This window comes from Xenopus laevis, chromosome 1L, assembly GCF_017654675.1.
Source record: "Xenopus laevis strain J_2021 chromosome 1L, Xenopus_laevis_v10.1, whole genome shotgun sequence".
NCBI lineage: Eukaryota > Metazoa > Chordata > Amphibia > Anura > Pipidae > Xenopus > Xenopus laevis.
Genome location: NC_054371.1, coordinates 64,201,244 through 64,229,089, shown reverse-complemented (window position 1 = coordinate 64,229,089; position 27,846 = coordinate 64,201,244). Strand labels below are relative to the sequence as shown.

Genomic DNA, 27,846 nt, shown 5'->3' with positions numbered 1-27,846 from the left:
GAAAAAGATACAAAGTTTCTAACTTAATTGGCTTTTGACAGAGAGCCCAGAACAACTACCAGGTAGGTGCACTTGGATACGTTTGTAACAATTTCAGATAAGAAAATTTTAACAATTGTGGAGGGAGGGCGGGTGCGAACCGGGAAAAACCCAACCTGCACATGACTAATGAGCAGGTCTCTTGGGGAAACTGTGACTAGCAGCTTAAAGGGCAATTCACTTTCATTAGCAAACCTGTAATAACACATAAAAACCACAGAAATGTGGAAACTTTCTTAACCTGACAAATTTTTTAAAATGAACATGGTAATTAGGGGGTGTGACCACAAAATGGGCGGGTCAAAAGATTTCACCTCGCTACCATGGCAAATCCTTTTGTCCCTTTTTCAATTTCCAAAATGTTGGGAGGTATGTAATCATAAATAGAAAACTGCCATTTTAAAAAATAAGGGTAGCCCCCTGGGATCGTATGATTCACGGTGCACACAAACATACCAAACAAACTATTCTTGTTAGGTCACATGAGGCAATTAATAGACAGAGTTCTGTCTTTTGCCAGGGCCGGACGCCCTAGGCAACCCGGCCCACAAGCCCCGCGCGCGTTTGCAACAGAGGGGAGAGCGATGAAGGGGAGAGGGAGGGACAGCATCTGAGGGGAGGGTGTCAGGAGGGAAGAGAGAAGACTGAGAGGTGCGGACTAGGGGTAGGCAGAACACAATTTTAGAGGCAGCTGCCCGGCGCCCCCTATTATTGCGCTCTAGGCAGGTGATCTCTGGGGCAGCACACAGACCATCATGAAATGGTAGCTCAAGGCAAGAGTTATAAAAGGGCAATATTTGCTTAAATATATACCAGTTTAATAAGATTCTATAATATGCCGCTTAATTTGATATATCCGTTGCTCAAGTATTAATTTTGGGGGTATAGTTTTCGTTAACAAACTCCTTGCAGACTTAATACAAAAAAGCTTTTGCTTGAAATAAATTATTCCTATACATGTAATTGACATGAATAACTGGCTCTAAACTCAAATAATTTTCATTATATGGCTAAAGCAGGGAATTCATCCCTTACTATGAAGGTATTTTACTTTGTTCTTGCAGGTGTGCTATACAGTTGGTGTTCACTCACCATATATAGCCATACATTCCCCATGTTTCGACAACACTGCATTTACAATGTGATAACACAAGGTGTGGCAAGGTTATTGCCCACTGTTGCTTTAGCAACTCAGATTGCACTCTTGACTCTTTGCTGACTTAGTTCTTTGTGATTGCCTTGGTCACTGTTGCGTCCTGCTGCTTTCACACCAGGAGCACTGCTCATTTAGTGAGGACATTGCAGTGTTCTTTTCAGATGAATAATACCAGCAGATGTTTATCTTTGTAACAAGGGCACTTCGCATTGTTGGTGGAGTGCAAAACACTGTAGATAACTAGTCCACGCTCAGGTTATGCATACATACAGTTATAGGGTCTATTATCAGGGATGCTTGGGACCCTTAATTTGAATTACTGTACCTTTAGGGCAGAGACAAATGTGAAGATTCGGGGAGATTAGTCGCCCAGCGACATATCTCCTCTTCTTCGGGCGACTAATCTACCACAAACTTCCTTCCCGGCTACAATCTAAATCGCTGGCGGGATGGCACTTGGAGCACTTTGATTTCTGAAGTTGCCCAAAGTTGCCTCACAAAGAAGAAGCAATTTGTCGCTGGGCGAGTAATCTCCCGAAATAGCGGCGTGTTTCTGCCCTTAGTCTGCCAAAAATCATTTAAACATTTAAGGGGAACTATCGCGGAAATTAAAATTTTATATAAGCTTCAGCATAATGAAATAACTTTCTAAATATAATCAATTAAAAATTCTGTGCTGTTTCTGAAATAATGAAGTTAATTTTCACTATTCCTCTCTCGGCATCTGTTTCTCTTCATTCATGCAGGAGTTGGGTGTCTGATTGACAGTTAGATCCAATATAACTTATAGGGGGGCTCCTTTTGCCTAAAAGATGTATTAGAGATCACTCTATTAAAATCATCAGACATCATGTCTCTCTACATTCAGAATTTGTACAAAAGGCAGTTATTTTGTTAGCTTTTGTTTGTACTGGAAGCAGTTATTTGAGTGAACTATAATAAGCCCCCCTTATAATATATTTTGGATCTAACTGTCAATGAATATCTGACACCCAACTGGTGCAAGAAGACGGAATGAAGAGAAACAGATGTTTCTCCTATATTAGCATTTCCTACCTTACCATTCCATTTTTTTTAATAAAAGAAAACGCATTATTGAATGAAACTTTTAAATGTATATAAATATGTAATATTTACAAATAAAAATAAGGTACACCAAAATAGAAAAACATCATAAGCCCAAGCTCCCCCCATCTGTACCTGTGCCAGCCCAGCAGTCATCATAGGCCCAAGCCCCCTATCTGTACCTGTGCCAGCCCAGCAGTCATCATAGGCCCAAGCCCCCCCATCTGTACCTGTGCCAGCCCAGCAGTCATCATAGGCCAAAGCCCCCCCCATCTGTACCTGTGCCAGGCCAGCAGCCACCATAGGCCCAAGCCCCCCCATCTGTACCTGTGCCAGCCCAGCAGTCATCATAGGCCCAAGCCCCCCATCTGTACCTGTGCCAGCAGTTCAAGGTCCCAAGCCTCCCCCATCTGTACCTTTGCCAGCCCAACCCAAGCTCCCCATCTGTACCTGTGCCAGCCCAGCAGTCATCAAGGCCCCAAGCTTTCCCCCCATCTGTACCTTTGCCAGCCCAACCCAAGCCCCCCCATCTGTACCTGTGCAAGCCCAACCCAAGCCCCTCCCCCATATGTTCCTGTGTCTGCAGCCCAGCAAGCGACTTCAATGCCTTCAATACTTCAATACTCGTGGTAGTAGGCAGCTGCCCAAAGTGCCCAGGGGCCCCAGCCAGCAGGACAGAGCAGAGAAGTCTTCAGCGCCGTGTTACTGCTCCTCCCTCTAGGCGCGCACAGCAGGTCCTCTCTCTGCTGGGTCCAACTGATTCCATTCTATGCACACGCTTGTGCCGCAGCCCAATGCGCATGCGCGCGTCATTGTCAAAGTGGAAGGCACCAACTTGCGCTCCCAGGAGGGGGAGCACTTTCAAACTTATACAAGAATTAAACAAACCCCAGAGGGGGTTGGGGGCATGCGATTTTTTTTTATTTTGTAATGCTTTACAAAAGGCCATGGAAATTGGAAACTGAATTTTAAAAATTGAAGAAAAAAAAAAATTCCCCATGAGAAGTGCGCCCCCCCAGGGACTACGCCCTAGGCGGCTGCCTACCCTGCCTACCCCTTGTTCCGGCCCTGAGATGTTGAGAGGGATAGTGAAGATAAACTTGATTATTTCAGAAACGATACAGAATATTTAATTGATTATATTTAGATAGTTTCTTATTTCAGTATGATGATGTTTATATTCAATTTTAATTTTCACGATAGTTCTCCTTTAAATATACCCAAAAGGATTGTGTTTGCCACCAATATGATTTCATGCAGCTTCGTTACAATCAAGTACAATGTACTGTTTTATTAGTACTGAGAAAAAGGAAATTGTTTTTAGAAATTAGAATTATTTGCTTATAATAGGAGGTGGTCGTCCTGTATGGGATCCAGATAAGGAATCTTGTATCCTGTATTTTCAAAATCTGAGTTTGTGTTAGAATAAACTTTCTGATGTGATATATACATTGATATTTGGATTGAATCTGAGACTGTGTCTTTTTTTTTTTTCTGCATGTCTTTCCCCTTTAAAATTGCAGTTGGAAATGCTATCTGGTTGTCAGAATAGATTTTTGCTACATAAAGGAGAAAGAAAGGCTAAAATTAAGTAAGCTTCATCAGAAAGGTCTATATAAATACATCAGTAAACCCTCAAAGTAATGCTGCTCTGAGTCCTCTGTCAAAAGAAACACCTCATTTCTTTCCTTCTATTGTGTACACATGGGCTTCTGTATCAGACTTCCTGTTTTCAACCTAAAGCTCCAGGGCTAGGGCATGCTCAGTTTGCTCCTCTCCCCCTCCCTCCCCTCTTCCCTGCTGTAATCTGAGCCCAGAGCTATGAACAGGGAGAGACTCAGGCAGGAAGTGATGTCACAGCAAGTTAATATGGAAGCTGCTATCATAAACAAACAGAGCTTCTAGAGCGGTTTACTCAGATATGGTAAATAATTCTGCAGAATAAATAAAGTCTTATAGCTTGCACTATTGTGGTTCATCTATTGGCAATAAACTGTTTCGGTAGCCTTCCTTCTCCTTTAACTTTTTAATCAGATCTAGCTTTCATCTTTTAACCTTGGCCGATCAAACCATGGTCTGTTTTCTAGTGTAAGTGGTACAATAAAACCATATAACATTTTCAATTCCAAACTAGAGGGCTGTAGAAAATGAAAACATATTTAAAACAAACACTTACTGCAAATTGTCTTAAATTTTTACAACATACTGGGTGTCAAAATATTTATAATGTGTTAGTATCTTTATAACCTTTCTTTGGACAAATTAGATCTGGCACACAGGAAAATGTCATGCTTTAGGGCTTATTAACATCAAATGGGTTCAAGAAGTTATACATTGAATAATTGTATGCATGAATTCTGTTTTTATATGTATTACTGTGTATACGTTAGGGTGTAAATAGCCTGCATCAACAGTGTAGCAAGGAGAATATATTTTATTGGACTTTTTCATGCAGTAAGTCTATGTTTACTCTTATGTTGAAGTTTGGAAAAGTCTAATGGCTCTATGAGGTGACTGAAAAGCACACACAGCCTCATTGCTTAGTACTGGCGCTGACAAGTGTTTCCCTTTTAAAGTCATTAGGGTGAAAAGGCAATGTAGGCAGCTTTTTCACTGCTCTGAGAAAATGCCATGTGCTATTAGCCTTGAACAGTAGAGTATACTGTATGAAAGCTAGCTTTACAATTATTCTCTGTAGTTTAGTTGCTATGGTTACTGACCCTACCAGCCAAAAACAAATACATATATATATATATATATATATTTTTTTTAATATCAGCCTTTATGTTAATAAAACATTACAAGGTATTGCATATAGGTGCATTAATGATTTAGTAAATGAAAATATACAATAGATACAGAATGGTATATTACAAGGTATTGCATATAGGTGCATTATTGATTTAGTAAATGATAATATACAATAGCTACAGAATGGTAATTAGTTTAAGCCTAAGGACTTAGATATTTTGATTAATGGGGTACACTGATTAGATTTCAGTTTTTTTGTTGCTAAAGACACATAGGCAGATAAATAAGGATCGTGATGCAGAATTCTCTGGGCCCATACCCTTTAATAAACAATCAACTATAAGAACAATAAGGTAACATTAAACTTTCTTTTCTGTGTTTTCAATATCAGGCCATGTATACCTGAGATATCAGAATCGATTTGTCACTTAATCCCGGCATTTACAAGTGCCGGCCGCAGTTGAGCGTAACCGAGGACGCGCGTGCGTAATGGTGCGCAACCGAGGACGCGCGTGCGTAACCAAAAGTATGGAAAAGGCCAGTGACACAGGAAATGTAGTTAAAAGAAAAAGCACATTGTTAGGTGAAGATTATTCTGTAATATATTCTGCAGCTAAATTGGTTCCATCTGTCAGGAGCAGCAGATACCTCTTTAAAGCCACATGGGAGAATGTGGGAGTGTGGAACGCTCCCTGGAGGACGGCGCCGAGAGTAATCCTCAATATGTTTGCAATGTACTGCACAGTAACAATTTCAGATTTCTAATAAAGCATAGGGCTCGTTGCACAGGACACAGAAAATATTGATGACTAAATTTATACAAGACCACTCAAATGTATAATTTTATAGGGGTGAAATAAACTTTTTTTTTTTAAAGAAAGACAAATAAGCTGACACAGTAGACTAACTGTACTGTCTTTGTTTGCAGGTGCAGTTGTAGACTGGTCAAAATCATGTGAGAATCATGAAACCAACTCTATAGTACTGAAGAGCCCATTAAATTATATTAAAATGAAATTCCATTTTTGGGGAAAGAAAAATGTTGGGAAATATGACTGCAGTCACCTTTTAATTAGTGCCTTAAAATGATTGCTTATTAATCTTCTTTAATCTGCCGCAGGGCTGGAACTAGGGTGCACATAAACATACAAGCATATAATGCAATGTATTAGTTTTGACAAGTAATATTGGACTTGCATAGAAGTAGTAACGGAGCTGAAATATAATGTTTGCTTTTAACATGCCACAGCCACTGTGGCCACAGGTTATGTACGCACACAAACTGGTTAGTAGTGTTACACTTACACACACAAGCTTTCAAACACTGCAGAATGATACAGCTGCTCTGTTTGTGTGGTTAAAGTTTGTGGGGGGAATTTTTTTAATATGTGTGAAATGTAAAGACTTGGTTTTGGCCTCATTTCTGCAAAACCAGTTTACAATTAGGCATAGTGTCTTTCTTAAAGGGATACTGCAATAATGCTGCTCCAGCAGAATTCAGCACTAAAAAAAAAATTTATATTTAATTTAAAAATCTGACACGGGGCTAAACATATTGTCAGTAACCCAGCTGCCTCCAGTCATGTGAGTTCTGCTCTGATAAATGTCAGTCACTCTTTACTGCTGTACTGCAAGTTGGAGTGATATAACCCCCTCCCTTTTCCCCCAGCAGCCTAACAACAGAACAATGGGAAAGTAACCAGATAGCAGCTCCCTAACACAAGATAATGGCTACCTGGTAGGTCTAAGAACAGCACTCAGTAGTAAAATCCAGATCCCACTGCAACACATTCAGTTACATAGGGCAGGAGAAACAACAGCCTGCCAGAAAGCAGTTTCATCCTAAAGTGCTGGCTCTTTCTGACCAGGCAAAATGACCTGAGATGGCTGCCTACACAGCAATATTACAACTAAAAAAAATACACTTGCTGGTTCAGGAATGAAATTTTATATGGTAGAGAATTATTTGCAGTTTAACCAGTGTAATTTAGAAATAAAAACTACATCATAAAAAAAACAGAATCCCTTTAATGTTAAGCCTTTTAGTGCCACCAAATGCAGGATTTACAGCGAATGCTTAAAGGAGAAAAAAACCCTTAATAAATAAAACCTCTTTGGTGATCTTCGGAATGAAACCAGTGTATCGGCGCATGCACAGTTGGAGCAAATTTCTGTTCTGCGACAACTGCGCATGCGCCGAAACTCGTGAAAATTGCCAGGCTCATTCCGAAGATTACCAAAGAGGCTGAAGATGGTGCCCGTGAACTCCGCTGGACAGAATCTGCACGGAGGGGTAACTAAGATCTAGGGGCATTTGGTCTGGGGGGCAGCTAGGCTGGGGGGTAGGGTTTTTTTTTATTAAGGGTTTGTATCTCCTTTAGAAAAAACCATAACACCTGAGACATATCTTCTACATTTCCATTCAATAATGTTATCTATCCCGTGTGTTTGTTTACATGGCAACATGTTGTATAAATCAACTGTATGGGATTTTTTGTTTTCTCAACAAAGTGATAGTATTCCAGTCAGTAGAGAAGTGATGCAAACTGCCCTGGTTGCCTCCTACACCAACAACTGCCTGTGCTAGCATTGTCATGTGGTTTTCCTAGAAGTAAATTAAAGGTGTTAGGACAGATTCAGATGACTCTCTGCCACAGCAGAAAAAGTCCCATGTGTAATAGCCCTTAAGTATTTATTTCTTCAAAAATCAGAACAAGAATCATAAAAAAAGTCAAAGTGTTTATTTAAGTATATTGAACATAAGCCTTCAGAGACCAATCACGTGGAAATCACAATGGCCTCAGACTTGAGTAATACATTAATATTTTAACACCAAATAATCTACTTGGCTCAGCTAAGAGAGAGAGAGAGATAACAGCTATGAACACTGCTTCAAGGACATAATATTGTATATAATAAGCCTTTAGGCATGAAAAAGTGTTTACACAAAAGTGTCAAATCTCTTTCATATTTTTCCTTGTCATATATTTAAAGAGGGGGTGCTACCCTGTTTTGTTTAAGGAAACAGAAACCAAGTGCCCTGTCCATTTATTGGATATACTTCATTTTTTCATTTAAAGTCAAACAGCACTGCTATATCTGCTGAAATAATAACAAGCATTTTAGGCTAGTGGCACACAGGGCTGATGATCAGCTGGCTGGCCTCGGGTGTGCGGAGACCGGGACCCAGAAAGTTTTGACATATGGTGCCCATGATTTCTAATGGCGGCCTGCATACAGTACACTTAGGGGCCTATTATTATACTGTGTCATACAATTAATGCCAGAAAACTGGCGTGAAACGCTTTGTAAAATAAATGATAACTTTTTTCAAGGTGTGTGTTTTATTTGATGCTGTCAAATATTTGCACCATTTAGAAGCATTTTGTTGTATTCTTTAAACATTATCTTTCACCTTTGGATGTACAAGCTCTAAATCAGTTAAATTGATCAACAGCAGCACCGTGACACAGAGCAACAATATTTGAATCACTGAATGCTACCCCTTTTGAAGTCATTTGTTGTAGCATGAAGCAGGACCCTATAAAGGAGTTATTTATCTTTAAATTAACTTTTATTATGATGTAGTGATATTCTGAGACAAATTGCAACTGTTTTTCATTTATAATTATTGTTCTTTGAGCTTTTCATTTGTTATTCAGTAGCTCTCCAGTTTGCAATTTTAGCAATTTGCTTGCTAGGGTCCAAATTACCCTAGCAACCATGCACTGATTTGAATAAGATACTGGAATATGAATAGAAGAAGGTCTGAATAGAATGTTGAGAAATACAAAGTAGCCATAACAATACATTTGTAGTCTTACAGAGCATTTGTTTTTTAAGTGGGGGTCACTGACCGCCATCTGAAAGCTGGAAAGAGTCAGAAGAAGAAGACAAATAATTCAAAAATTATAAAAAGACCAACTGAAAAGTTTCCAAGAATAAGCCATTCTATAATGCACGAAAAGTTAAATTAAAGGTAAACCACCCCTATAAATTAACTTTTAGTATAACGTAGAGTGATATTCTGAGACAATTTGCTGTGATTTTTCATTATTTTTGGTTCTTGAGTTATTTAGCAGCTCTCCAGTTTGCAATTTCTACAATCTGGTTGCTAGGGTCCCTAGCAATCATGCATTGATTTGAATAAGAGACTGAAATATAAATAGGAGAGGGCCTGAATAGAAATGGGAAGTAATAAGCAATAACAATAAATGTGTTGCCTTACAAAGAATCTGTTTAATAGATGGGGTCAGCGACCCCCATTTGAAAGCTGGAAAGAGTCAGAAGAAAACATTGACCCACCCCTCTAATAAAAAGCCCAAATAGTAATCATTTCCAAAGTAACCAATTCCTAGAATGGTTTGCAGATAATCTGCTGGAGCTCCCTCATCCCAAGAAAGCCACAGCCCTTGCTAGGAAAAGTCAAAGCTGACATGACAAATCATGGGGCATTGTTGAGGATCACCTCTGATTATAGTTGGTAAAACCTGCCTTGCAAATGAGCATAATTATGGTCAGAAGACAGAGTGACTACAAAGAACAGAGAGAGAGTAACTGCAGTAGGATGTCAGTGTTGAAAGATTTATTTCATTTTTCTCTCTCACTACTTTCCAACGGACATCCAAATCCTTGCACACACAGGGTCTTCTGAAACACTCTAAGGACTGGTTCTACAAAAGAAAGCCTGAGAGTTGGACCCGTTTCTCTTTACTATTGTTTGACTGAGATAGATCAGTATGTCCACCTTCTGCAGTCAAATTCAGAAACTGCAGTGCATGACACTGACCGACTGTAACACTGCTGTGCACTTCTGTGCAGTGATGGAGACACCCGCTGTTGTCTGTAAAAAGGGGCATATAATATAATATTATAACTGGTAGCCCTCAATCGGTCCCCTATAAAGGCAAAAACCTAAAGCTAGGTGAGGAGGAGACATTTTAGTAATTATATATAATATAGTGAAGTACCCCCTATTATAAAAGTATAATATAAGGATATTATAATTTACCAAGAAGTTCCTTGAGGCCTTCGGCCTCGTGCCTTTATGCAGGCCATGGAACTCAGAGGTTGAAATCAGACCTCATATTTTGCAACAGGTGGTACTTAATTTATTATAACACAGTACTTAATTTATTATAATACTGTAAAACCTTGATTTTAAGTACCCTGATTTTAAGTTGTCCCGCATTTTACATGTTTTATTTGTGGTCCCACCAATTTATAATGCATTTCAATGGGTGCATTTCTCTGATTTTAAGTAATGTTTTCCTGTATTTTACATCAAAATGTTGTCCTGATGTACCCAAACACTGCTTTTTTCCCCTCAGTGAATGTTATTATTTGTGAAATAAAGAGGATTAAAATACTAACCAAATGTATATTTTGCTTTGGTTCTGCCTATAAATGGTCAATTCCAATTAATCTGCCCCTTATACAGTCCTGCACCAATAACTTATTGCTTTCTGTTGTGTATGTGAATGACCAACAGGCCTTGCACATGCCCCCAATAGTGTAACATTAACGCTGCAAAGCTAAACCCTTGTTATTAACACAGTAAATATTGTATCTCAAAGTAAAACTGACTCCTGTGCTTATATCCTTTCAGTACTTGAAGTAAAAGTTACTTTAACACATTTCCCTGATTTTACATAATTTTTCTTAAAAAACATAAAATGGGGGTTCTACTGTACACAAGTTTCAGTGAGTCATATGACAGAAATTACATCACTAAGCTCCAATTATAACCAATGACATCACTATGCACCGTTTATAACGATATTATTTACAGCATATTCATGGCTCTTGTGTATTATAAAGTGATTTAAACCCTGGTATCAAAGATTCTCCTAAATAACAGAACAAGACAGGACTACAGCACAAACAGCACTCCCTGTCTGCCTTTGGCAAATGTAGACCACAATACTTGCACCATTGCACCCAGGAAACCGTTAGTTTGGAAATATGTTCCTGTTGCAAAAAAAGGTTTTTGCCATTTATGGAAATGATCGAAAACTATTGTAACTCTTTTCTCTTACCATAAGTGTCCAGCAAAGGTTATATACACTTGGACTGATCAGTGTGACATCTCCTTGTCGTACTTGCTAAGTGTGATATTACAACAGCTTCCTGTCCAATTTATTTTTTCAATCTAATAAATAAACTCAGTAATTCTGAAGAACCTTGCCTCAGAGTCTTGTTAGTCATAAGGTTCTGGTAAGCAAATTACCAACATTAGCAGGGGCCCTTTACCAGTTGCCCTGATTCATCCTGCTCAGGAGATACACCCAGTGACTTATCTGCTGCTGAACTGCAATGCCCTGCAAAATCTGTACAATAGCAGGAATTGTAATTTCAACCCAAAAGATAAAATGTAACCAATCCTTCAGTCAATGGGGCCCCGCTCCATGTATTCACTGTAAACAGTGTAATTTTTTTTTTTTTTTTAAAAAATATTTGCATGTTGACCGTCTATACTAGTATATGTCACAGCCTTCACAGAAGGCCGTTTCTTCTATCAGTTTTATGGCTATGCATGTCATTGTGAAATCCAACATTGCAAAAATTGCAAAGCAAGTGCTGAACAAATAGAATTTAAAACCCAAAATACACAGGCCACAAAGGTCTTACAATAAAAGTTTTGTTTGCCTGTCTGGCACAGGCAACACATAAGCTTTACCCTACTCGCACTAAACCAGAAAAAGAAACTTGGGTTACAGAACTGGAATAAACATTGCCTTTGTTAGTATAGTCAAAATGTATTTGCAGATGCAACTGCAAGGAAATACTCTTTGCAGTAGTTTGGAGAAACAAGGTGCCCCAGAATATATTGTAAATGACTCACCGAATAGTAAATATGGTCTGGGTGCACCAGCCCCAGACCCCCAGCTTTAAGGAGCGGTACTGCAAAGGATATGAAGAAGCAGGGCCGACCGACACTCAAATAGATCCACAGGACCAGAGAAAATTTGTTAAAAAATATGTTTTCATTTATACAAAGTTTAAAATGTATATTTGCATCTCCATCCACCCTACGCGTTTCCCACTTAGGGCACTTAATCATGGGCGGAAATATTCCTGCCACATTCCAGATACATATTAGTGTGTTAACGGACTTCAGAAGGCACTCTAATCCAAGTGTATGAAAATGGGTTTGTGACTCTGTCGTAAGTATTTAGACATTAAACTCCAGTCTCTGTTAAATTGGTTGTTCACCTTTAAATTAACTTTTAGTAAGACGATATTATGAGACAATTTGCAATTGGTTTTGGTTTCTTATTATTTGTGGTTTTTGAGCCATTTTATTCAGCAACTCTCCAGTTTGCAACTTCAGTGATCTGCTTACTAGGGCCCAAATTACCCAAGCAAACATGCATTGATTTGAAAAAGAGACTAGAATATGTATAGGAGAGGTCTGAATAGAAAGGTGAGTAATAAAAAGTAGCAATAACAATACATGTGTAGCCTTACAGAGCAGTTGTTTTTAGATGGGTCAGTGACCCCCATCTGAAAGCTGGAAAGAGTCAGAAGAAGAAGGCAAATAAGTTTAAAACTATAACAAATAAATAATGAAGAACGACTGAAAAATTGCTTAGAATTGGTTATGTTGTGACATACTAAAAGGTAACTTAAAGGAACGGTAACACCAAAAAATTAAAGTGTTTTAAAGTAATGAAAATATCACGCATGGTTGCCCTGCACTGGTAAAACTGATCTGTTTGTTTCAGAAACACTACTATAGTTCATATAAACAAGCTGCTGTGTAGCAATGGATGAAATTGAAAAAAGGCTTAAGTAGCAGATAACAGATAACACAGCTTATCTGCTTTTTTTCTCCTTTGAATGACTGCCCCCATTGCTACACAGTAGTTTATTTATATAAACAATAGTAGTGTTTCTAAAGCAAACACAGCAGTTTTACAAGTCCAAGGCAAACTGCATTATATTTTTATTACTCTAAAACACTTCCAATTTCTGATGTTACTGTTCCTCTAAAGGATAATATAGTAATGATATATAAATAATGGTTAATAAAAAAATTACAATAAAAAGTAATAATTTGTGGTGCCAGCTGAATCCATTGCGTCTTCTACTGGACAAAGGTGCAAAAAAACATTTAAGATACAGACACTGGAGAATAGACACATCCTTATTTAAGAACAACTTGAAACAAAACTGCAAAAATAAAAAACATACTCTTATTTTATATGTGGTAAAGCATAGGTCCTGCTGCATTAGAAAGAAGACATGGGGATGTTCTTGCTAGCAAGAGAGTTATACAGCCATTCTGTTGTCGTCACTGCATGATCAACAGGCAATCCTAATAATTTGCTATATTCTGGCTGTACACACTAAAGAGTTCCCACAAATGTATTTAACATTTTCCTCTGTATAATCAGGGTGCTCTTAAAGGAACAGTAACACTACAAAAATGAAAGTGTTTTAAAGTGATCATGTCCTGTTGCCCTGCACTGGTAAAACTGATCTGTTTGCTTCAGAAACACTACTATAGTTCATATAAACAAGCTGCTGAAAAAAGGCTATATGGCACAGATTAAATAGTGGATAATAGATAATATCATCATTTATATCTGTATATAAAAACATATAAAAAACTCCCCTGTAAACCCTAGATTTTAGGTCTGGAATAGATTTGGTATATGTGCTTATGAAAAAGCATATGGAAAAATACAAGATTCCTCTGCACTCAACCCATTATCAATATATTTAAGACAGAGACATTTTGTGCATACTGTTACTAAAAATATATAATGAAGCAATAGAATTCTTAATGAATCAGATGAAAATTGAGCGTAGGACTGGCCAGATATGGGATGACTGACGTAGTTGGCCAGCTTAAATATATTGCAATATATGGACAAACAATCCCTGTTTAATTTAAAGGGTAAGGCATTTTTCAGTAGCAGTATGCACATAATGTCTCTGTCTTAAATATATTGATAATGGGTTGAGTGCAGAGGAATCTTGGATTTTTCCAGATGTATTTTGTGGTCACACCCTCGTTGCACCCCCGCCTACTGATTTTAAAAATTAGTGGTGAGCACAACTTTCCCTTGTTTCTTATGAAAAAGCAAACACATCACATAGCAAATGAACAGGCCATGCACAAAAACCCTATCCAAAGAGATAACAGAACACATACACTAGACTACATCCAAAATTAGCATTCATTATGTGACTGGTAATCAGTATGCGAGTGGTAATCTGTGAGTGGTGCCATGCTCTTGTCATTGCTTTGTAAAATGAATTTTACTTCATAGACTAATAAACCTTTGGCCATATTATCATTCAATCCAGATCCATTATCTGGAAACCTGTTATCTAAAAAGCTCCACATTACGGTATAGCCGTCTCCCATAGACTCCATTATAATCAAATAATCCACATTTTTAAAAATGATTTCCTTTTTCCTTTTTCTCTGTAATAATAAAACAGTACCTTGTACTTGAGCCAAACTATGATATAATGAATCCTTATTGGAAGCAAAAAAAAAAAAAAAAAAAAAATTATATATATATATAGATAGATAGATAGATAGATAGATAGATAGATAGATAGATAGATATAGATAGATAGATATATATATATATATAGAGATATATATATTCCATTATCCGGAAAACCCCAGGTCTCATATCTGTATTACCGAGCAATATGCACTACTGCACTACTCTGTTTAATAAACAATTACAGAAAACCGCCCAAAACACAAATACAGGGCAATTTACTAACATAATAGTTAAATGGCAGATCTCGCCTTTCATATTCACACAGCCATATAATCTCCAGTGAAAACATTGGCAGTAGAGTGGTTTGTACTGAAGAGGTGAAAGACTTACGGGTGCACCACCATAGAATTTAAATAAAAAAAGAAATAGGCAGGGGAGCTTACCCAATTTATTGTGTGTTAACCACAAGTTAAGGGGAGACAAACCCTCCCTGTGTCAGGATCATTCCACATTTTATATTCAAGTGGTTGTTGATGGAATGCTGCCATATGTCCCTGGACCTAGCACCGCTATTGCATTTTGGGAAATAAAAGTGCAATTAGGTAATATGACCTGGGATTGAGTGACCCACTGGCATATTGAGCAAGACAAGTCACTGGATAAATATGTACATACATGCAGAGGGAACAGTATTCAGAAGGGGTTTGTTTCCTTATGCTTGAGTACTACTGTTTCCTCCCACTTAATCTGTGCAACATGGGCAATAATATATATATATATATAGCCATGTATACAAAAGGGCTCATTCTTGTGTAATTGTCCTCCTAACGTGGCACATTTGTCCCATCTCTGTATAGCGAATAGCTTAATCTACACATCAGTTAAGTTATTAGTGTCCAATTAGTTTTCAATCACTTGACCTGTGAGTCCAGGAAATGAATGAGGGTGGGTTCTGATATTTTATCACCTTTCCCCTTGAGTCACAATACATTGTATCCAAACATTTAAGTCTGAGAGCCCTGTCTGTGAGAGCTTGCAATCTAGGGAAACATTAATGGATATTCATATCAATTATTTAAAGGACAAGCCTTTAATGGTTATTCTTTCATCATTCATAAGAGCCCATATTTAATGGCAGCCGATAACCCAATAAAAAAAATGTGTTTTACATGATATGCGTCCACTATTAAAGTTGACCACTTGCATTTCAAATCAGGCAATTTCAGTCCTGTTAAACAGTTAAATGTAATGTGAGGTCTCAGGGCTCCCGTATAGCAGGAAAAGCCCAGGCTGATCAATGTCTGGGAATTATCCTGTTGTTAGGCGGCATTTAGTTCTCAATTAACTGATGGCAATTTAGGCTTTCAATGGGCACTTGTCGGTAAAACTGCAAGTTCCACTGATGTTTAGATAGAGGCTCAGATAACTAGCAATCTAGTCTTTTGGATTAGATGTTAACCCTTTGTGTATAACAACCATGAAACATATAATATATATATATTATCTAGTCTGGTCATTTCCCTATGGGACCAGACTGTAAATGATATCCTTATAAACGGTGCGTTCTGACAACGCGCCGTTTATAACAGGGGCCCCCAGGCCTACGAATTTGATGCAGCGTCCAAAAACGGACGCCAGCGCGCCCAAAACGGGCGACCAAAATTTCGATTTATGGTCACATAACTCCTCGGTGACTTGTAATATCTTTATAAATTACAGTAGGGGGTACATTATCCACTATATATACTCCCTCATTCTAGAACAGATGTGCCCAGCCAAGAGGTGAATATGTGGTGCATTAGTAAACTCTCCTGCAAACTTGTTACCTACATGATACTCTGCACCCCCCCCCATGTCTCCCTTGCTTTGAACCCCTCTAATCCTAAATGATCCCTTCACGCCCACTGTGGGTACCCTGTGTATATAAGCTCCTTCCTTCTGTCTCCCCAACAACGGAACAGCCCACAGCTGGGGGGGGGGGAGTAGTGACAGCTACTAACACTTCACTGGAGAGACCGCACACATCTGCAGGTGCCCTTTTCATGTTTTGACAGCAGAGAGGTAGAGGTTCCCCCCGAAGTTGCTCTCATCCAGGCCACTTACCTCTATCTCCGTACCACGCCGCGTACCAGGAAAGAGAGAGGAAAGCAGCCAAGCAGAAGAAAGTCAGCAGACTGCCATTCCTGCACCTCATCTCACATAGCTCCCCGGCCAGCAGCCATACACCAAGTCCAGCGAGCGTGTGTGCTGTGCAGTGTCTCTCTCCCCTCCTTGCTCGGCTGCTGGGGGCGTCACTTGAGGCAGACTTTGCACTTCGCTCTCGTTCTCCAGTTTCTCCTCAGATCGTCGCATGGGAATAGAGAAAGAGGAGGAGGAGGGAGGAGGGGGGCTCAACACGGTGAGCTCACACAATGAGCATCTCCTCTTCCCTCGCCTGCCTTGTGTGCCTCAGGTGGCTAATGGCTGTACCTTTGCCAGGTCTGCGAGCTGTATTGCTCAGTAACACTCCCCCTGCTGCTGCCTCCTTGTCTCTGCCCCTGTCTGCTACTGGACTAAAGCCCCTCCCTCACTTCCTCTGCTCTCACGACTTATTCAGCTCTCAGCATATGAGAAAAGATCAACAAGGACAAATAGCGGAACTCTTGCCTTTAATGGGGTGGGGGGGATTGTGAGGATGTTGCCAAGTGTTTGAATGTGCCACAGAGGCTGCCCCTGCTTTAACTTTTAACATGTCTGAGTTTTTATTTAGAAAAAAACTGCCCAAATCACAATTGTCAAGTCATTATGGTAATAATGACACCGTATTACTTTTCACCATTGAGGGCAATGACACACAAGGTTCAAAATAGACACTGTATCTGCTACAAAGAGGCCCAAACAGCCCCCACTAAATCACCAACCCACTAAATAGTGACTGTGGCAGTGATCCCCAACCAGTACCTTGTGAGCAACATGGTGCTCCCCAACCCCATGGATGTTGCTTTCAGTGGCCTCAAAGCAGGTGCTTATATTTGAATTGGTGGTTTAAGCTGGCCATAGACACAAATATCTGATCATTCAAACAATTTCCCGACCTGCCACTAACCATCAGTTAAAAAAGAACAGCCGATGTTAGAACATGACAAGTTGCAGGCCACTCAAATCTCCCTGCTGACGGCTTCTCATCTGACTGGCACCAGGGAGACATTCTCCACGTACAAGGACGCGTGTCTTCTACCGGAGGCCTAGAGAGGGTGTTTGTTAGAGGGCAGGATGGAGGATCTCCCAGAGGGGAGCCCACCACCGTCCCTTCTATAAAATGAGCACAAGCGCAGTTCTGGCATTCACCATTTTTTATTTCTAACTTCCACACGGGGCTGCAGGTAGGGTCGGGGGGAACAATAGGGGACGGGGACTCGGGGAGAGACGGGGGACCCTACGGGGAGACTTGCACCTCACCTCATTCACTGCACTTCAACTACAGCTCTCCGCCGGCAGAAGATCGTCAGATCGTCAATACACGCAGAGATATTATAGGCAGCTGACAGAAATTTTCTAACCTGTCCGATCAACTGAACAACCAATCGACATGGCACAATCAAGGATTCGTACGATCGGATCTTTGCGTCTATGGCCAGCTTTAGAGGCAAGTTTAACTTGCATAAAAACCATGTGTACTCCCAAACAGAGGTTCTTGAGTTGTAACTGTCCAATAGCCAATCACAGCCCTCATTTAGCACCTCCCAGGAACATTTTCATGCTTGTGTTGCTCCCCAACTAATGTGACCCCTTGTCTATGGCATCTTACAGCAGCCCCTCTGGCATTTGCCAGATTTCCAGTTCATATCTGGCAACAGGCCCAGACTGGCAATCTGTGGGTTCTGGCAAATGCCAGAGAGGCTGCCACAAGATGCCATAGAAAGTCACTATTTAGTGGGCTGGTGGGAAGCAGATTTGGGCTCTCTATACTTGTAATGCCAGGGCCTATTTTGACTCCCAGTCCAGACCTGCCTGGCAAGGCTATATTTTTAATCTGAACTGGACTACACCAACCAGTTTGGCTTCCCATTTACCCCTTTCCTGTCCGTTCTGCAGCTGAATATTCCTGCAAATGTCTGGCTGTCTTTTTTTTCTGTTGTTGTTTTTTTTTTTAATATATAGGCACCTGTACGCCACCTCCTAAAGCTGCTCACTAAGCATGGGCCAATGAATGCCCATATATATATATATATATATATATATATATATATATATATATATATATATATATATATATATATATGTACAAAAAGGGAAGGAACCACACTCACAGGTCTTTCGTGAAAAATTCTGTGGTTTATTTCAACATTTGGGCTCCTAAACTCAAGCCATCTTCAAGAAGTGGATGCCACACACACACAATCAACCCTTTTAAACCCAAAAATTGTGCCAAAATAGGATGTGATCCAGGGGTGTAACTACAGAGGAAGCAGACCCTGCGGCTGCAGGGGGGCCCAGGAGGTACAGGGAGCCCCGTGAGGCTCTCATTGATGAGCAATTTGAACATATATTGGTAAAACAGGACAAACACTGGATATGTTGGGGGCCCTAAAATTAATTTGCTGTGGGGCCCAGCAACATCTAGTTACGCCACTGATGTGATCTCATCATAGGTTGTAAACACATCTAGTATACACATAGTACAAGTTTAACTGTGAACCTCTGTGCATGGGAAAAGTAGTCATCTAACTTGGCCCCAAAGCTAGGTGGTATAGGTGTATATATATATATATATATATATATATATATATATATATATATATATATATATATATATATATATAAACCAAATACTGTACAAAAACCGCACTCTCAGGACTTTTTTAAAGGTGCAAAAAAAGATCTGTTTATTTCTTTACGATGTTTCGGCTTCTATACTGAAGCCTATAGAAGCCGAAACGTCGTAAAGAAATAAACAGATCTTTTTTGCACCTTTAAAAAGTCCTGAGAGTGCGGTTTTTGTACAGTATTTGGTTTACATAATTTTTGAATACTGCACCCAGGCAGCTGTTTTTGTATACATGAGTGCTCCAGTTTTGTGAGAATATATATATATATATATATATATATATATATATATATATATTTCCCTCATAACAGAGTGGGAGCATTAAAGTGCAGAGATCCTTACCCCGAGGAGGGATCTTAACAGCTGGATACTGTTTCCTATGTCGCCCTAGTGGTAGGCGACAGGGCCGCATTAGAAATCACAGGGCCCCATACAACAAAATTTTGGGGGCCCCCTGAGAACCTGCCCATCCCAGGCCCCAAGCCTCACCACAAGACCACACAGACATCAGCGTTAAAAATTGTAAACTCCCCCACACACAAGTTATAAAAAGCCATTGATGGTCAGGGCCCCCCTATAAGTTAAAAAAACACGTGGCACCAGGGCCCCCCATAAAAGTTTTTTAAAAAAATGATTGGTGGTCAGGGCTCCCCATAAGTTAAAAAAAAATGTTGGGGCCCCAGAGAATACTGTATTTAAAAAAAAACATTGGTGGCACGGGCCTGTAAAGTATTAAAATAATACATTGGTGGCTAGGGCTTTAGAAAAATTTTAAAAACACACATTGGTGTCCAGTAGAACTGAACTCATGGCTTCAGGACTTCAAGTTTGGCTCTTTTCGTGACTTTAGGTCTATCCGCAGCTTCAGGACTTCAAGTTTGGCTCCTTTCGTGAATCTTTTTGCGGCTTCAGGACTTCAAGTTCGGCTATTTCAGTGACTTCGGGTCTTATCGCGGCTGCGGAACTTCGGCAGTTCGGCTCTTTTCAGGACTTCAGCAGTTTATGACTTCATAACCCTGCTTCCGCAGCTATAGCCGGAATGCTGCCCCATCCGCCTTCGCGATGGAGGGCACTCGGCACAGCCATTTAAGCTACCACTGTCACCCGGGACTTACTGGCCATGCGAAAATCTCAACCCTACTCGCGAATGTAATACAAGGTGCAGTAAGATGTAGTATAAAATATATATATATATATATATATATATATTATATAAATACATGTGCACATGGTACATTTTGTTGGTCTCAAAGCTGTGCTCTAACTGAAAAAGTCCAATAAGCAATAATTTTTTGTAATGGCAATTCAAAATGCCAGTTTGTCTGTCACCACTCTGTGTGCACCAGCTAGCATGCTTTCCATTACATAACATTCCAAGTACTAGTTTCTGCTGGATGACAGCAGCAGACAAAACTAGCCATAAGCTAATGTCACACGTTGTGTTCGTTCCTAAAATGTAATTTGTCCCATCAGGGCCATTTCTGGGGCTGCGGCCCAAATACCTCCCACCCTCACCCGCAGGTAATTGGGGTCTGCATTGCTAGAATATTCTGCTAGAAGAGCCAAATATTTGTTTTTAATAAACTTTGTCTCATGGCAGGAGCACCCTGTGTCCCATCTTTAGAATGTATTGACTGTTAGCACATTGAAAGAGGAAGAAGAATGCAGGGAGTGGTGGAGAAAATGCCACGTTAGACACTAATCTTAAGTGAAAAAGTGAAATGACTGATTTTTATTCCACTTATCATCTTACTGATGGAGTGCCAACTATTGTAAAATTTACAGTTGTTCTGACCACATTGTCCCATCAGCCGATCAGACAGGTTTAACCTGCCTAGGGCGTAGAGAGAGACAATTTGGTTTTCAGTTTTTTATGAGTTTTTTTTAATCATTTATCTTTTTATTCAGCAGCTCTCCCCTTTTCAGCATCCTGGGTGCTATGATCCTGATGACCCTAGCAACCATGAATTGATTTGAATAAGAGACTGGAACACAGCCGGGCCAGGCCGGCCAGGCGCCCTAGGCAACCTGAGCAGCCGAAGCGCCGTCTGGGTACGTGCATGCACAAATAGATGCGCACATGGCGTATGCGTAAATATATGCTGCCGCACATGCGTGAAGGGACGTATGCACACATGGATGCTGGCGCGCATGCGCAAATGGACACAGAAGAGCAAACCGATACGCAAGTTGCTTAGAATTAGCCATTCGATAACATTTAAAGGGGTGTTCATCTTTAAGGTAACTTTTAGTATGTTATAGAACGGCCAATTCTAAGCAAAATTGTTTTTCATTATTTATTTTTTATAGTTATTTGCCTTTTTTTCTAACTCTTTGCAGCTTTCAAATCGGTGTCACTAATTCCCTTCTAAAAACAAATGCTCTGAAAGGCTACAAATGTATTGTTATTGTTATTGTTATTTTTTATTTATGATCCTTCTATTCGGGCCTCTCCTATACATATTCCAGTCTGTTATTCAAATCAATGGAAAGATTATGGAGTTTTATAGGCAGTGAATGAATTATATTTCAATTTGTTTTTAATTCTTATTGTTAATGACAATCAAGGTAGTAGTATGTAAAATGACTGAGTACATTTTTAACTTAAATACATTTAAATTAATTTAATATTGGTAATTTTGGTGAAGTGTAACATGTTCTACTTTATTTGTTTTTTCATATGCAAGTCAATTATTATTGAGGGTAAGGGGAAAATGCTGTATATCCCATAATATTAAATGAGGAAGGAAATTCTTAAGAAGTTGTTTTTGTGGGTAGTTAGGCCTCCGTGCATTATTCTCTCCAATACTTCTTGGCCAGCAGGTCTGTTTACTAATGAAAGTAAAATGTGCAGAGCACAGACATGGGTGCAAATCACCGTGTTTTTTAAAGGGGAAATATATTAAATTTAATATAAGCTTCATCATACTGATATAATGAAGTTTATCTTCACTATCCTTCTCTCAACATCTGTTTCTCTTCATTCACTCTTCATTCTCTATTCATACAGCAGTTGGGTGTCAGATAGTCATTGACAGTTAGATACAGGGCTGGTCCTATCACATGTGGGGCCCAATTGGGACCATGTTGGCGGGGCCCCTAGACAAAGTGTTGCTGGCTACTGACACACCAAGTATTTAGGAAAATAAGGGCATACAGGCACAAAATAGAAAGGAAAGGGGCAGACAAGGTAACATAATAGGGGCACACAGGGTAAGAGAGAGAGGGAGGAAATAGGAGAGTGGACTGGGCCAATTAGTTTGGGGCTGGGCCGATTCAGCTTGGGAGCAGGCTTGGTTGGATTGGGGGCAGGCAGGGCCTATCAAGGTTGGAGGAAAGCTGGGCCTATGAGAGTTGGGGGCAGGCTAGACCTATGGATTTGGGGATGGGCTGGACTCTCAAAGTTGGGGGCAGGCAGCATCATGTGCTGAGGGAAATATTATCTGTGCTGCCCTGTGGTGCGGGGCCCCCCAGAGGTGCGGGGCCCAATTGGGCCCAATTGGTCCAATTGGCCTAAGGCCGGCCCTGGTTAGATATAATATACAGTATCTTATAGGGGGCTTACTTTCCTAGCAGATGAATTAGAGCTCACTCAAATAACTGTTTCCAGTACAAACAAAATGCCTTTTGCACAAATCCTGCATGTAGAGACATGATGTCTGGGGATTTTAATAGAGTGAGCTCTAATACATCTTCTAGGCAAAATTAGCTCCCCTATAAGATATATTTTATTGAACTGTCAATGAATATCTGACACCCAACTCCTGCATGAAGATAGAATGAACAGAAACAGATGCCGAGAGAGGAATAGTGAAGATAAACCTGATTATTTCAGAAACGGTACACATTTTTTTAATAGATTATATTTAGAAAACTTCTTATTTCAGTATGCTGAAGCCAGGGTCGGAACTAGGGGTAGGCAGAGTAGGCACGTGCCTAGGGCGCAAAGCTGAGGGGGCGCCAGGCACGTACCTGCTCTGTCGCCTACCCCGTGTCCGGTCCTGTGTCTCCCTGACTGGCGCCGGTAATTTCTGTTTGAAATGCACTTGCGCGCATGCGCGTCGTTTCGCCGTGGCTGGGCCAAGTTGCCTAGGGCGCCTGGCCGGGTTGGCCCGGCTCTGGCTGAAGCTTATATTAAATTTTCATTTTTGCAATAGTTTAACCTTTAATTGTTTTTTAACCACAGTGCAAAGTTTTGCCCAAAATTCCATCATCTTTGTGTGTGCTTCAACTTCTGAGCAATTTTGCCAATGTGGGTGGAAATCTGGGTTCTCAGGAAATCATACACAAATGATGGTCATATTTTGACATGTCGATAACTAACCAAGTGTAACTAGTAGTCCAGGTGCACCAGCCCCAGACCCTCAACTTCGGGGAGTGGCAATCCGAAACAAAATTAGCAAAGAAAATGGGGCAATCTGGCACTCAAAGGAATCCACAAGGGCCAAAGCAAATAAAGTAGAAATAATATTTATTTGTAGAATTTAAAATTTACACATATCCATGGTGTCCTATTGACACTTAGTCATGTGCATATCTTGATGTTGTCAGTGTGTGTATGAATTGTACCGCACTGGAAAATGCTTGTGTGTTGATCAATTAGATACAAGTTAGCTGTGTTTGTAGGAGCACTTTCCAAAGCCAGTGCTTGTAGAAACTCCCACAAAGCAGTTATTCATTTCTGGGCTCACATGTGTCTCGCACCCTGTACATTGCATTTTATTGAGAAAAGAAGGTGCAACCGTTTTAGCACAAGGAGCAAGTATAAAGGAGGGTGGTTAGATGTATGTTTGCAAATAGTGTTTAAATGGATGTCATTTTGAACTTGCATTCATAAATGAGCCTTTGTATGGGCCAAACATGTCTTTTGGGTGGATCGAAATAAACTCTGCACACCACAATTTGTTGAATGTGCTGATCTCCAAATGTGTGTACAAGCTTGAGCACATGGCTTAGGTAACACTGCATCCATGCTTGTTAGGAAAAAAGTCTATTATAACTTTATGGTTGAGTCTATTGTTGGTTTTTGTGAATACTCTGAAAAACCAAAATATCCTTGAAATCCTCCTCCTTTAGACACCTAGTGGGGACCTTCTACAAGCATTTTCTACGTTTTTGGCATTGAATAAAAATCCTTCGATCGACCCATGAAAATCGTTCGATTCCAACAATTTAATCATTCGATCATACGATTTTTATTCGATCTAATGCTTATTTTAGCGCTAAATCCTTAGAATTCGATATTCGAAGGATTTCAATTCGATGGTCGAATTCAAGGGTTTGAACCCCTCGAAATTCGACCCTTGATAAATACCCCCCTAAAGTACATAGGAAGCAAGAGCAAAAATGCCATTGCTAAAACTGATATTTCCTTCTACGCTGTATGAATCAGTTGTTTACATACTACATTTCCAATATCAACATGCAGTTGCAGATTTATTATGGTTTGAGTTGTGTTCTCCATGAAAATCTGAGTTTTCGAGTTGTTTTTTTTTTTGATCAAAACTCACATTTTCGTGTTTAAAAAGAAAACTCAAGTTTTTTGAAAACAGATTTATTATACCCCGACCCTGTAAATAGCTTGTATCCAAAAATACACCATCTAAAACCTGTTGCGTTCATGTAGGAGTCAATGGCAGAGGTGCCTTGAACAGCATGCAAGAGTTTTTTTCAGAGGGATTTGCCCGAAAACTCGAATGATTTAAGTGAATCGAGTTATTTTCTTTACTCCACTGTTCTGATTTTACAACTCAAACACACAAGTTTTTTATTCAATAAGATACCATTCAAGTTGTGAGTTCATTTGAGGTATGAAAAACTCTAACATCCGACCTTTGATAAATATCCCCCACAGTATTGCAAATATCCGGACTGTAAAGAGAGCAGAGGCAGCAGTGTTGTGGTCACAGTCATCTGAGCCATGTGATATACTGTATATTATGTAAAACATGATGTATGTTATGTATACATGGGTGTGCCCAGTTTACAGTGTAGCTATGGGTGAAGGAGAGACTGCAATTATAGATGGTGTCACCGTCAACAAGAGCTGGAACAAATTTTAAGTACTGCTCTTATTCCAGAGCTTTCAAGGAATGTACATACAATTCCTGTTCCGCTTAGTTTTTGTTGATTCACACAAATAAGTTAGTGTAAATATTTACAGCAAATTAAAGTGACATTTAAACATAACATTCAATTATTGTATGCTGCATAGAGACATATTCTAAGAAAATGTGGAAGATACGGAAGCAGAGCTGACCGGCACTCAAACGGATCCACAAGACCATAGATATTCAGTTAAAAAATAAATTTTTCAAGGGTCGATGGCGATGCAGCTATATTTTTAACTTTTCTACCAATAAATTTATTTTTTAACTGAATATCTATGGTCTTGTGCAGGGGTCCTCAAACTACGGCCCGCGGGCCAGATACGGCCCTCCAATGTCATTTACCCGGCCCCCGGCCACGCTGGCAATTGCCCCATATTTTTTTTAAAAAAAATATAGAAAGCCCGCCTAGGGCGCAGTCATAGGGGGGCGCAATATACAAAAGGAAATTTTTTTTTTATTTTTATTTTTCTTTAAATTTTAAACTTTGTGCGACTGCCCCAGGCCCCCTGCAGAGTTCCGCTCTGCTTCCGACTTCCGAGACCCAGCCAGGCAGTCTCTACTTGTCCTGCTGGCTGGATCCGTCTAGACTAGAGGCAGCAGGGCAGCAGCAAACCGGCCCAGCGACTTGCGCATCCATCCAATGATGCGCCGGCATAAAGAGAGGCGCGCCGCCGCGCTGGCGTGCGCGGTGACGTCAGCAGGGACCTGTGCGCCTGTGTAGTGTGGCCTGGGCCCTGGCGCGTCGTATGGGTGCGGCCGGCGTTCTTACATGAGGCGCCTCTGACTCGTCTGACAACAAGTCTCCTCCTCCTGGCTCCTGAAAAACTGTGGGTGGCTGCCTGTGCCTGGTGAGTGGCGACTGAACTGCTGCTGATATTGGACACACAACAACAGGTACAGACTTGGGGGGGGGCTGGGGGGTGGAAATGCATTTTTTTTTGTCACAACAGGTACAGATTTGGGGGGGGCTGGGGGCAATGAATTTTTTTGGCACAACAGGTACCGATTTGGGGGGGCTGGGGGGGTCAATGAATTTTTTTGGCGCAACAGGTACAGATTTGGGGGGGCAATGAATTTTTTTGGCACAACAGGTACAGATTTGGGGGGGCTGGGGGCAATGAATTTTTTTGGCACAACAGGTACAGATTTGGGGGGCTGGGGGCAATGAATTTTTTTGGCACAACAGGTGCAGATTTGGGGGGGGAAATATTTTGGGTGCTGCTGGCTGGCACAGGTACATATTGGGGGCAATATTTTGGGTGCTGCTGGCTAGCACATGTACAGATTGGGGGCAATATTTTGGGTGCTGCTGGCTGGCACAGGTACAGATTTGGGGCAATATTTTGGGTGCTGCTGGCTGGCACATGTACAGATTGGGGGCAATATTTTGGGTGCTGCTGGCTGGCACATGTACAGATTGGGGGCAATATTTTGGGTGCTGCTGGCTGGCACAGGTACAGATTGGGGGCAATATTTTGGGTGCTGCTGGCTGGCACATGTACAGATTGGGGGCAATATTTTGGGTGCTGCTGGCTGGCACAGGTACATATTGGGGGCAATATTTTAGGTGCTGCTGGCTGGCACAGGTACAGATTTTGTGTGCTGTTGGCACAGGCAGAATATCTTGGCTGCTGCTTGCATGGATAATTGATGGATTGCACTTTTCTCTTAGAAGTTGTGTTAAAAGTAAAATGTTGTGGATATTCTAGTATTTGCACTTTGTTTAACAGGATAAAATTATCCTACTGTTTTGGTTTTTATGATATTTTTTTAGTGTACTTTATTTTTGTTTGTTAACATTACATATTTATATAAAAGAAAAGTTTAATTCATTAATGTGTTGTAAGGTTTCTTTATTAAAAAAAACTGTAAGTGATTAGGTGGTAAATGGTCCTACAGAACGGGGGGGGCGCTAATTGTTCATTTTTTTTTTTAACTATAGTCCGGCCCCCCAACAGTCTGAGGAACCGTGAACTGGCCCTCTGCTTAAAAAGTTTGAGGACCCCTGGTCTTGTGGATCTGTTTGAGTGCCGGTTAGCTCTGCTTCCGTATCTTCTGCTGTACCGCTCCCTAAAGGTGGCCATAGACACACAGATCCGATCGTACGAATCGAGGATTCGTACGATTTTCGGATCGTCTGTGGCGTGTGCTGACATCTTTCGTCCGGCGGAGATCGGTCGTTTGGTCGATCGGTCAGGTTTGATTTTGACCCGACCAATCCCGCCGGAGCTCATGGCACATCGTAATCTGATCGTTCGGCCATGCGGCCGAACAATCAGATTACCCCCTGATATAGCCATGCCTGTTAATGGCATATCGGGGAAAGATCTGCTCATTTGGCAACATCGCCAAACGAGCGGATCTTTGCATCTATGGCCAGCTTAAAGCTGGGGGTCTGGGGCTGGTGCACCCGGACCACTTTCACTGTTCGGTGAGTTACTTTACTAA

General features: G+C 40.5%; 1 protein-coding gene across 1 annotated transcript in view; it reads right to left on the bottom strand.

Moving 5' to 3' along the window:
• Nucleotides 1-17,066, bottom strand: part of mgat4d.L (alpha-1,3-mannosyl-glycoprotein 4-beta-N-acetylglucosaminyltransferase D L homeolog) — a 64,562-nt gene extending 47,496 nt beyond the window's left edge. The window contains exon 1 of the mRNA XM_018231673.2: nt 16,585-17,066. Within this exon, the coding sequence (XP_018087162.1) occupies nt 16,585-16,675 (91 nt within the window). The 5' untranslated portion in view covers nt 16,676-17,066. The remainder of the gene's footprint in view (nt 1-16,584) is intronic.
• Nucleotides 17,067-27,846: the final 10,780 nt, after the last annotated feature.